A 12,764-nucleotide genomic window follows, 5' to 3' on the forward strand; every position below is an offset into this window, starting at 1 on the left:
CTGAGGAGCCCCACCCCAACCCTGTCAAACAAGTTCTGGCAGCAGCATTTTACAAAAACTCAGAACAAGGTGGGGGTTGGGGGAAGAAATGGAAATCTGATTATTCACCCAGCACAAGACCTCTTCAAAAGCCGAGTCCATTATTATCTACAGGCATCGAGGCAATCAATGAGCAATTGATCAGTGGAGCAATACAAAGCGTTATTCCCTCGACGACTTGGCGATGAGCTCTCAATACTGAATGTAAGAAGATAAGCTGAACAATTTCAGCCCCCTGATCTCCGAGCCAACGTCTCATTTGGCAGACCAAGGCTACTCATTGTATGTCACCCTTTTGAGCTCTTCCAACTATTTGTGTCCACTAAGGAGGGTCGAGGCGTGAAAGAGACACTCTGCAGCCCCATATCATGCCAGTCTGTGCCTGGCGATCGCTGCCAAACAACTCTCTTTCTCTTTCACACACACTCACTGCTTTCCTCTTAATAGAGGACGTTTCTCTTTCAGTGGACAAGAGGACAATTAAGGCAGAGAGACTGTGGCCTTGTCTCGTGCAAACATCCTTAACCTCGACCCCATGACACGCCGATGCACATGCATGTGCATAAACACGACCTACTCTGCTTCCTCACTCATACGCTGGCATACGTTCAAGCCCAGATGCCAGAACTGAAAAGCAGCCTCTTCATGCCAGCTGCTTCAGGAGAAAGCAAAAGAAAGAGAAATAATCGCCACCATTCCGGAAGATGAGAGAAAAAATAATTTACATGACACAAATGCGGCTCGCTAGCAAGAGCGCTCACAAAGATGACGCTCGGAAGACGGCGAGGCAGTGAGGAAAACGCTTGGAGGGACTGAACGTTTTAAATGTCCCGCAACAGACGGAGCTAAAGTTGAGCACCAAACGTGCCACTTACGAAATACACAGTGAACTGAAAAGAGCAGCTTCACCCTGTTGTACCTGTCCACAACCCTTCATACAAAAATCTGATTGCAAAACATCTATTTATTCACACACTAATTTAGTTTAGATTTGTGGAAATTAAATTAAGTAAAACACACATACTTTTATGTGAGTCACATGGGTCTAAAACTAACAATTAACATCCTTTTTGTTTTGTTTTTATCATCCAAGCATGTGGACCATCATCTAGTGTAAACTAGAGGAGTGTGTTAGGAAAGTGCCACCGTGATAACATGGTCGACAGGGGCTTCCTGCCAAAATGTGAAAGATTAGAAGAGGGACAGCAGAAAAAAAGGAAGAGAAAGAGAAAGGAAGATAGAGGTAAATATTACATAGACTGCCTCATAAAAATGTTGATGCTAAACGCAGACCTAAGAACTCAACACAAATAGAAACTCCAGACAGGCTCTCTTTATTCTAGGTTTATCCGATCATGTGACTCATGTCAAATTCAGGGCAGGATGTTGTTGGAAAAAACACACACACACACACACACACACACACACACACACACACACACACACACACACACACACACACACACACACACACACACACACAATAATCATGTTTCTTAGACAATACAATGGGTGGCCTGAGAGCAGGTTAACATAGAAGATAGGAAATTTTAAAAGCACATAGGCTGACAGCCTTGTGAGTGTTTGCCCTCAGAAAAGTGAGCCAGAAGTCTCTTTATTACAGCACAAACTACTTCTACATTTATGCTTGTTCTACTGATCCTGCATCCAAGTACCTATGCTCAGGATTAGTACTATCAGAACTAATATTACTTGGGGACAGAGCTTAACATATGTAACACTGGATAAAAATGCTTAAATGCTTAAAAACAAACATAAAAAAACAGTTGTTTCCGGTAAAGACAATGAAGCTTAATATTATGTCTCAGTCAGTCATCTTTAGCTTGTCTTCTTCAATAAGTGTTTCCCTCAGCAATGTTATTCCTCCAAGTATAAGCTGGTTAACCAAACAGAGGATGAACAAATAAAAATCTTAATCCGAGCACTGCCAGTTGGTTTCATTGTTCACTTGATGATACAGTTCCTCTTATTCTCATCACTGTGACCATTCTATTCAGCCCTCAATTTGGTGGAAAATTAAAAAGAACCAAAAGTTCTGACAAGCAGCTTATTTTTAAATGTTCAGAAGAAAAACTTGCCGTGTTGTGTCTGGGTGAGAAAGTGTGAGGTGGGGGTTGGGTGGTGACAGGAACAACTCTGGCCGCATTCACAATTTACACACACACACACACACACACACAAACACAGGCTGTGGCTACACATGATAGCCTGTGGTCCTGCTCACACGGAACAGTGATAAGAACGTGAAGTGACCATGAGTTTTAAACAACTCTGTGAGTTTAGGACAGGAAAGGCCTTGAAAAAGCTGCAGGCAAAATGCCAATCGGGTGCACACCATCAAAAGAGACAGAAAACTGTGCACAGTACAGCTCTTTGAGAACGACAGCAAGAGAGCGAGTATGTGTGAGAGAAAAAGAGACAGAGAGAGAATGCATTGGAGTTCAGTCTGAAGTCTGTGACACTGGGGTGCTCATTATCAGCGAGGGGGCTGGGATTTCCCAGCAGGCCTCTGGCCCTCCCAGCTATTGTCCAGCCGGTCCAGGTGCACCACCATTCACACACACACACACACAAAATAGAGCAAATTACCAGGCAAAACTTCTGTCCCAGCACCATACTGACATGGCCTGCTCGGGCTCACACGCTCAGTGGGAAGTGCATTGAGGGATTTTCTGGCAATATTCTACCCAATATGAATTAACGTTTATGGCTGGATTAAAAGAAACCTGTCTATGCTTCTGTGTTTGGAGTTCATCATGCTGATGTGTGATGTAAAAAACTGCACAGTATTCAGTGGTACAGAATGCAGGGTTTCAGGTGGGAGGTCCCGCTCTGTACGAACTGCTCACATTCCATTACTTCCTCACTACTAATTACCATACACTCGGAGCTGGCACAAAACAGAACTCTCCCCCAAGTCCCCCTCCTTCCCTCTCCCCTTTCTCCTCTCCTGCATCCTCGCCATTCCCGCGTTTTACACACACACAGACACACACACACACGCACACACACACACACACGCACACACACACACACACACGCACACACGCACGCACATACTTTATATTTTTTGTAGGCTATTTACATTGACTTGAGTTAATGTAGTTGAACCCAAAACCTAAACTTTGAGCACTTAAAAAATATATATACTTTTTTTTTTTTTATTACGATGTACTCTTTATGTGGTCCTCCCAAAAAACCTTTTAAAAATGCACACACACATGTGCACACACACACACACACGCACACACACAGCAGTGGAACCCGGTTGGGAAACAGTTAACACTCCAGCCACCCCCTGCTGCCAGTGAAAGCCCTGAACACAATGGAGACATTGTCCAGCCTCAACAAGACCCAGAGGGAAGGGTGGTGTGTGCGTGTATGTGTATATGTGTATGTTTATTTCTGCATCACTTTCCAAACAGTTATTTTAAAAAATGACTTTTTAAAAAGTTTGAACAGCACAGAACTTCTATTCAGAAATCGTTTTGTCTCATTGTCGCATAACACTTTAAATCAACTCCACACTCCAATGTTAATCTCGCACTATGGCACCTGTCTGCAAATGTCAATCATAAAGTGCATTTGACTGATCAGTTGATCTGATTTCAGTCATGAACCTGGCTCCTGTGGTATGAATGAAACGCTCCGTTTCAGTCACAAGATGGGAGCACAATGGCGGCTGCAGGAGCAGCAGTGGACAGCTGTGCGCACAGGCAGACTGAGAATGCAGGAAAGTGAACCTGGAACGAATGGCCAATCTGTCACAGCTGTGGGGAAATATCCCATCTCACCCTGCCCCCAAAACGGTATCCCTTACACCACACTGGACTGACGTCACGCAAACGAGTGTGTATGTGTGTAGATGAGAGAGTTTGACGAGTAATGCATTACTAATCTCTAGTATCTGAGGATCTGTATATGTGTTCTGCATGGATGTGAATTAAGGACATGGCCATTTCTCAACAATTCCATATAATTTAGGTAGTATGAAGATTAACAATGGCATCCATTGCACTCAGTGTTCCTGGGATGGGCTCCAGATCCGCCACAACCTTCACCAGGATAAAGAGCTTACTGGTGAAGAACAAAAAGTTTTATTTATGTACCTATTGACCTGTCGAGATCAATCAGTGCTTCCTCTTGAAATACTTAAGAAATGTGAATGCTTGCTATGCAACTCTTGCTAAAAGGTTTGATATACTTTATTTTAGACATGGCAGTCTAGTGGATGTGTGTTTGTGCATGTCATGGTACTGGTTTGCAGTTCTCAAACCTACTGCAAATAAATACCTAATGCATATAACTGTGAGAGGCTGAGGAGCAGATGATGTATTTTAACCCTTTAAAAACACAGATCCATGTATCTCAGAATAGACTGCAAATGTGGACCCCAAAACATGATGACTCTGCAGTCAGTCTGAAGTTTCACTCTCCTCTGTCTTAACCTTTTCCTCCATCAAGCGTTCAAGTCCACTCTCTTCTGTTTTTCTCATTATACTTACTACACATCTGTCCTTTATCCTCTTTCCTTCTCTCGCTCTTACTCACATGCATTTGTGTACCTCTCTCACATGCATGTGTGTATCTCTTCGCCTCTCTCCAGCTGATTGGAAGATCACTTGAACTTCGGCTCCTGCTCCTTATCTCCTGCCTATCGCCATTCTCTTATCGTGCCACAGCAGATAGCCCACACTGGCAGCTTTGGGTCAAGGATGGCAGGTGTTATTCCAATTTGACAGCAGGAAAAAAAACGTATGCTGTTTACACATTGCGGAAATAGATTGATAAAAGCATCAGATACTAGGACAAATCAGAAAAAAATATATACACTGTGTATACACTAGATTGCACATTTCAGACCTGAATGCATTCACCTGTCTCAGACAATAGCACGTGGTCTAACTGAAGTTCATCACTTGCATGATGCAAACTAAAGAAACGCTGGATCAAGCACACAGGGTGAGAGAGAGAGAGAGAGAGAGAGAGAGAGAGAGAGAGAGAGAGAGAGAGAGAGAGAGAGAGAGAGAGAGAGAGAGAGAGAGAGAGAGAGATCTGATCATCTGATTTGCTCATTTACACTAACTTAACCAGCAAGTTCATGTTGATGGTTTCTGATTTCACCAAACCAGGACTTGATCAAACAACAATCAAGACCTAATCACAACTAATAAATCAACAAATAAATAACATGATTAAATGGGGATGGAATTCAGAGTAAAACTGTTCACTGGAGACAGTTTTAAATCTCAGCTCTAAGGCAATAAAAAGCATTACACTGTGGTGATAAGTATTTACAGCCTTAGCAGACAGGCAGGGATTATAGTCTAGCACAGCATTTACAAAACTGGTCTTAAATGGCTCCTGCAGTTTTAATAATTTTGAGAGGAAAAGTGCCCATTTTCTCTACCCCTCTTGTAAAAAAAAAAAAAGCAAAAAATCAGCCTCGTAATCCTGCCCATATGCTCCCAAAATAGCCTAGTACCTTTACAGAGTGAAGATTTCACTGAGTGTTCAGTTCATCAAAATGCTGCCATCGCCAACTCTTTGGTGCTAAACTTAACTTTTGACAGCTCTCTGTTTCAAATAAACACAGTATGGCAGGCAGCTATTCTTAACTCAGTTCTGCCAAGATGCACTGAAGTCTAGGACGTTACATGCACTGTGTGCTCACTTCGGAAAGGAATAGAAGCTTTTTTCGCCATTAAATAATGGGACCCGTGTCACCCACAACAAACTCTGAAAGTGTCAAGAAGTTTTGCACCAAGAAAGCTCAAAGCTCCACTTCCTGACCAAAGTCAGACTGATCGAACACCCAACATAAATAGTAAATAATAAATATGTGAATGGTACAAATTTAAGGCTAAATGTTGTAGTTGTACTACTTTGATGATGAACATTCTTAATTGACATTACTGACCTATGCTTGACCCTACAGTCCAGATAGGTGTCAACCAAAACAAAGGACTGCAAATTCAAATAAGGCTCTCAGCTTTGCTCTGGAGTGAACAGAGCAGTTGGTCCCCTGACATACACCATGAGGTAAAGTTACATACTTGCATTATATCAGTGCATTAATATGTCTACCTTTGGTGTTACTGATGATTGTTGAATGTGTGAAGAGATTGGGGTTTACTGACTGGCTATTATGTCATCTGAATCTGTATAAAAACTGGCAGATATTTATTAGACTGTTACCTTTACCTCATGGGCATGGCCATTAACCAAACAGTTCTATATGAGAACTGTTCAGTTCTATATGAGAACTGTTGGGAGCACTAGTTTCTCTCCAGAATTACTGGCTAGCCTGTAGCCCCATCAGTGTTGCTGTTAGTCCCATGCAGATGCTTCTAAACATTTTTGTAATTAAATTCAAAAGCTATTAGTAGGAACTAAGCGGCAAGAGGAAATACAGTGTCTATCATGTTGTTTAGCTACTGTGAAGAACACCATTTGCCAAGGACATGCTGTGAAGAACAGAAGCCTGTAGTTAGGCTATGATAAACTGACATTACTTTATAGACCAAAAACAATGGCAACATCTGTTTTACCTCATAAATCCAACATTGCAGCAGGTCATCTACTGAAAAGCGCATTTACAATTACCTGCCCACAAACAGCCATCGAATCTAGCATTATCTCAAAATCAAGACTAATACGTGGGATACTCAGGTATGAGATTTTTAATTTTTTTGTATTTCGACATTGATTCTTTTTTACTGTATTAATAAATGTATCATATATTTCCTGGTAGCGTTAAGAGTTATCTCAGAACAACACATTTATATTAAAACCACCAATTTATATGCGTATAGATGTATCTTTCTGAGTGTTTCTTTAAGCTAGCTTTTCTACATAGATGTTAACAAATGTTAAATTGAAACTGGTTTAAAAAGCTTTGGAACTTCAAATGAATTTAGCAGAAACCCTTTGAGAATGCCACGCAGTTAATAGTGTGTAAGATTCAGCTCTTCTCCTCTGCGTGCCACTGAAGTTCAAACCTGCACAGCTCTATGCAGTCCTACTTATCACACAAAAACCTGAAGTCATTCGCACCCAATCGGCAGGTTTGTTTTAGGACAGTGGCGCGAGATCCCAACGAGGCGGACAACACAAGACACAGGAAGAGGATCTTTTGTGTGCGCCATAAAACAAAGAGCTTTGTAAATGTAATGACTAATGGGTGTTACTTACAACGATGTGTGCTGGAGAAGGGGACCTGGCATCTTTAAGTGCTTGCCTACTTTGAAGACTTCCTGCTTGAACATCTAGCAGTGGCCATTTCATCTGTAGATACTGGATGGTGGAAAGAAACAAAATGGAGAAACAAAGAAAAAACATGTTAACAATGCAGAAAAGCAAACAGAAGAGGAAGAAAAATGACCCTATGGTTTAAAAAGCAAAAGGAATACAAAAGCAAATTGGGTTAAAACTCATTCTGGATTGGAAAAATGCATGAGGTTCGATCTGGGAGTGTCATGGACACAGGAATCATTTCTTCAGAGATGTCTTGGATGATTAAGAAATGTCAGCACACTTACTTTCTATTTTGCGAAAAGGCTGATAATATCAGCTGTATTGCATTGCTTTTATGTGTGTATAAAAGGTCGTTTTAGCAACCGTTAGCGAGTAAATGATTGATCCAGTCAGGCTCCTTAAGACTCATATACAAACATTCACACAGTTTCTCACAATAAAGGAAAAAAAAATATTTAAGCTAGAGCTAGAGATATTTAAAAAATATCAACTGGATATGCAATTGAACTGTAAAATATTATTATTAGCATTCATGGTTCAGATCAGAGGGCACACATTCATCTGTAGACACAGGTAAAGATTAAAATGTAAAATGTAAGAGATAGCAAAGTCATACAATACAGCCTACACTAAAGTGAAAATACATAGCCACAGTGCTGTAAGTGACATTTCTTTAACTCTGCCCCATCCGCCTCTCTCAGTCACAGGAAATGAGTGCGTCATTCCATTTGTCCCATCTTTCCTCTGACTATGTCCATCCTGAAACTCAGCTTGCAGTGTAGCCTGGTCCTTGCTTCAAGGTGTAGGCTTTATTTTATATCACTGTCTCTTATGTGTCTGGTCTATATTTGCACTCAAGACACACATACTCAAAGATCTGCAAGGCTTTCCTCCCAGCCTGGCCAGAACCTCACACACTGCAGCTCATTTCTTTTTACTGTCAAATAAATCTGCCTTAGCAAGCACCGTCCGTCCAATATTCACAAAGCCAACGACCTCAAGCTGTGAACCTTTGACCCGCAAAAGTAATGAAAAGTCAGGAACTCTAAAACAAGGTCACACACAGACATGGTCTGGTTCCAGAATGTCAGACAGTTAAAGTCATGGTCATGGTCAGCTCATCAGGAGCTTCAGAGATTTTGTTTTTTTCTGGTACAAAGTGTGCCCTTTGCATTATCTCAATTACCCTGGTCAGAGGTTAACTGGCTTTTGATTGCCAATATTAGGGGAAACCTGAATAACACTACACATAGAGGAGGAAACATGTGTTCTCTTAGAATAGCTGCTTCATACACTGCCTGAGAGTAAATTCAAACGATTATTCAAACAATCTGAGGACATAAGAGGAGGGTTCACCGGATTTGCATAAAGGTTCAGCAAATGCTTGATTATCTAATGTGGTTAGACACAAGTGTGTGTGTGTGTGTGTGTGTGTGTGTGTGTGTGTGTGTGTGTGTGTGTGTGTGTGTGTGTGTGTGTGTGTGTGTTGGGGGGGGGGGGGTGTCAGGGTAGCTGTCACAGAGAGCTAAATAGGCCATGTAGGTAAATTGAAGACTTCAACAGCGAAGTAATAAAATGCAGCAAAATATACTGCATGAGTAAAGGTTAGTCAATAAGGCCTTAGCCAGGAGCTGCTTCTTAACCTTGGAACCACAGGCAATGGGGCATGCCACCTAGAGCTCAAAACATGAAAAATAGATTTGGAGTAAACTTGACATAAAAATGGATCTTTTTTTTATTCATTATGTATGCTTTGCTATACAACCCAAGATCCCCAAAGAGAACTTCTGGCAAGGTGGTTGGCCTTGTAGGTTGGTCAGTGAATCAATCAATCGGGACATCAACCACTGGGCTCGGATTCTAGCCAAAAAACTTGACCGAGTTGCGAGTAAAAATATTTCATTTCATTCCTCATCTCTAACTAGATCCAACCGTTCCTGCTCTTTGTCCTCCTCTAGCCAATCAAACTGTTTAATTTCTCTCTTTAAATCATAGTACCACACCTATGTGCTTGACCTCGACGATACTACGTATGAAACCATTTAGAGTTTACAAATTGGAGCATTAAATATTAAGGACTAAATAGGGAGAAAGTACACTTAGGTTTGGAATTAGTTTTTTTTTTATCTTACATGTTTCAGTTGTTCCCTGTGGCTATGTGAACTATCACTTTGTGTTAGTGCAGTACTTGTATAGAGGATACGTGTCTACTTTGTGGCTTTGTTGTACGAGAATGTGTGTACCATAAGAGTGAGTGTGACCCTTTCGTACAACCAGTCTGTTCAGTGGTAATTAGCGGTAGGTTCACTGCAGGGTGCAGTCCTGTGGTTGATGCTAGAGGGACTTATTGACTCTCACCTTGGCCTCAGCTCCACTGCTCCCCTTTCTCTGTTACTCCTTCTGCCTACTCCTGTACATCTATTTGTTTATGAGTTTGTGTCTGTACTCTGTAGGGAAAGGATGTGTCATAAAGTTCTCCTGTTGAGCTCCGTGTGTTTTTTATTGGCTGCTGGTTTTAAAAATGGCAAACAGGGTGATACAATTAGAAAGATGGAAAGATTTAGAAAACTAAATCCATGAACTGTTTCCAAAATGTTCAGTTACGGTGCTCTTTCGGGATTTGCTTCCCATTAAATGAACAAATGCCCCTCGTAATAATTAATATTTACCGTAAGCGTAATCTATAAGAAAATAAAGTTGTGCATGGTGGCTATGAGCCAGGTGACATCCCAGCTTCCAGGGTTGTAGTGCTTAGATTTAGAGGAGTGAAAATCGACACCTCAGCAAGGGCATAGTGCACATGCTCTAACAGGCGTATCCACTTCAGACCACTCCGGCAAATGTTCTTTCCTTAATCCCTGCCACAGTTTTTATAAGCATGCCAAGAAAAGCAGCAGTGCCAGAGCTCCATCAACCCCCTCTCCAGCTCCCTCCTTGCCCACTGACGGATGCACTCGGTTGGGCTCTGACCCCTGACCTCCGCCTGCTGCCTCCCGTCCTCCACCGCATTTCCCCCATAGTAGGCCCCCTTGGGTAACTCAAGTGCCATTCTAATGTGTCAAATTGCTCCGAAGTTTTAGGACACGTTGCCCACACCCCCCACCTTTCCTTTACCAGGGTTGCGTGAGATCTGCCCAAAGTGTGCACTTTGTTCCTGCTCCGACAGCAGGGGCTCCCCGTCACTCCCCCAGCCTCTATCAGGCCTCCAAGCCTACATCGCCTCCTCTCTCCTGTCTCCGAACTGCCACAATGGCCCGAATGACTCAATTGTCTCTGATGAAGTGAAAGACAAGGGAGTCTTCTAAATCCTCCCAGAAGGATGAACTCTCCCTCCATTGCCCAAAGAGTTCCCAGAGAGAAAGAGTGTGAGAGGAGGGGGCACATGGGCAACAGTAAGTTTGAAAAAAAGTTGGTTTTTGCCATATTCCAAATCATTAACTAACACATTTCTGTTATTTTTAAACTGAATTACTCACATTAAGAACAGCTTAGATTTCAGTTCAGAGTAGGAACATTTTAGCTGATTGCAATTTACACATTGGCACATTTCTTTGGTATGTACCATATAGTTCCATTTGAAAGATAACTTTAATTTGCTGTAGAGGGCTGCAATGTACACATAAAGTAATGCTTGAAGTACTAATTCAACTGGACACTTGACATTACGTTATTAGTTAGATAATCAATGTGAAATAAAATAAATAGAAATAATACATTTATTTATCTTAGCCAGAAAACCCAATGCCATCCTGGCACAGAGGGTACTTCAATAAAACAAGTAAGAGCGAACACTTTCTGTAATCAGACAAATCTAATCAGACAAAAATAGACAAATCGAACAGAAATAGACAGATCTAGCAAAATAGAAAGAAAGAGAGAAAGGGGTTGAAAGACAGAAGAAGAAAGAGAAAAAAAAGAGAGGAAAAGGGATGCAGGGCTGGAGGCTGTAGTCAGCATACGGCTGGCCAGCCTCCCACTAGAGACACTAAGAAATGCCCTCCACATCCCAACCCATCTGTGCCCAGGGGTCAGACGCATAGACGGCAAAGCACGTAAACACACACACACACACACACACACACACACACACACACACACACACACACACACACACACACATGAACATGCACAGGGGTAGAAGAAGCTGAGAATGGTTTGAACACTTAAAGATTATTTAGACACAAAAATACAAAACCCTATTGTTCACTAAGGATGTATGAAAGCCACATAAAACCCTAATACTTGTGGTTATACAGGGCACAGTAAAGAGGCTGGGGAGGCTGACACTGCTGTGTTCAATTGTAGAAGTCCAGAGAAACTCAGATCAGACTTGTGATAAATGCAAGAGCTCCTGTTCTCAAAATCCCCACCTGCATCAGCAAAGCTCTTCGTACTACTGAAGCCCTTTTTCTCATTGGCTTGTTTACAGGTGCAACAGCAAAGGCACTCGGGAATGCGCATACTTTACCGCACTCGAGTACAAACTCACTTTCACAAAAGAAGCAATTTTCTGTGATTGTTAAGAGAGCGAGAGAAGGACAAAATGATGATCCAGCCAGGCTCTTTGAAAATTGCTGATCCAAGAGGAATCTGTACCTATCTTCAGATGTAAAGGAAAGTGTGTATGTGTGTAGCAGACATTCAAATGCCCTTCATTTCAGCTGAACACAAGAGATGGAGATGGAAAGCAGAGGAAAACGAAGATTGAGGATGGAAGAGTTGCCCCCTCACTACAAGAAACTAAAAGTTAGTCTACACAAGGGCTCTTCACACTGGCTTAGTTCTTCTAATACACATTTTATGAGTAAATAAAGGAAAAAAAACGAGAAAAGAACGTCCCACCAGCTCAGACAGCCTGAGGCAATTTGCAAGCAGGAAAATAAAAGCAGAATGTGGGCAGGCCTGGGGTTTGTGTGCCCCGGGGCAGGAGAGGCTCTGCAGGGCCTGCATTTACTCCAAAGCCAGAACCGCTGGGGGCTTCTCAGCCCTCTGACAGCACGGGGCCTGAGACCTCAGCTCACTCTCCTCCAACCACTCACCTCTCACCTTCCTCTTTCTCCCCTCTTCTCCAGCTAACTCCCTCTGACACCTTCTCCCACTCTCTTTCAGTTTACTACTCTTTTCCTTTAAATAAATCCTACAGACTATTCGAGACGCAGCTGCCTTTTGAAACTCACGGTGGTGTCTTTTATCCTGTACTTTGCAAAGAAAAGACATAATGTTGCGATGGGGAAATATATCTAGTAGAAATGCTATAATCTTGTACCAGGATTCATCACAATGCCCCACAACCCCCACACGCACTTAAATGCATCTTATCAAGGTGTGTTTATACTAAGCAGTCCAAATAACACTAAAGCATGATGTATGTGTGGCTTTGCTCATGCTCTGTTTGTCTAGCAGGTGTGGGCTTATGCGTAAGTCAAACAGCAGTTGAGTCACTTGAA

At 42.1% G+C, this 12,764-nt stretch overlaps 1 protein-coding gene across 16 annotated transcripts in view; it reads right to left on the minus strand.

The window, feature by feature from the left end:
* The window catches only part of tcf7l2 (transcription factor 7 like 2), a 74,343-nt gene that overhangs the window by 42,565 nt on the left and 19,014 nt on the right, over positions 1-12,764 (minus strand). For all 16 annotated transcript variants that reach the window (XM_083555967.1, XM_083555954.1, XM_083555955.1 and 13 more), the window contains exon 4: positions 7,255-7,356. In XM_083555967.1, the coding sequence (XP_083412093.1) occupies positions 7,255-7,356 (102 nt within the window). The remainder of the gene's footprint in view (positions 1-7,254; positions 7,357-12,764) is intronic.

This window comes from Silurus aristotelis, assembly GCF_946808225.1.
Source record: "Silurus aristotelis genome assembly, chromosome: 12".
Classification (NCBI taxonomy): domain Eukaryota; kingdom Metazoa; phylum Chordata; class Actinopteri; order Siluriformes; family Siluridae; genus Silurus; species Silurus aristotelis.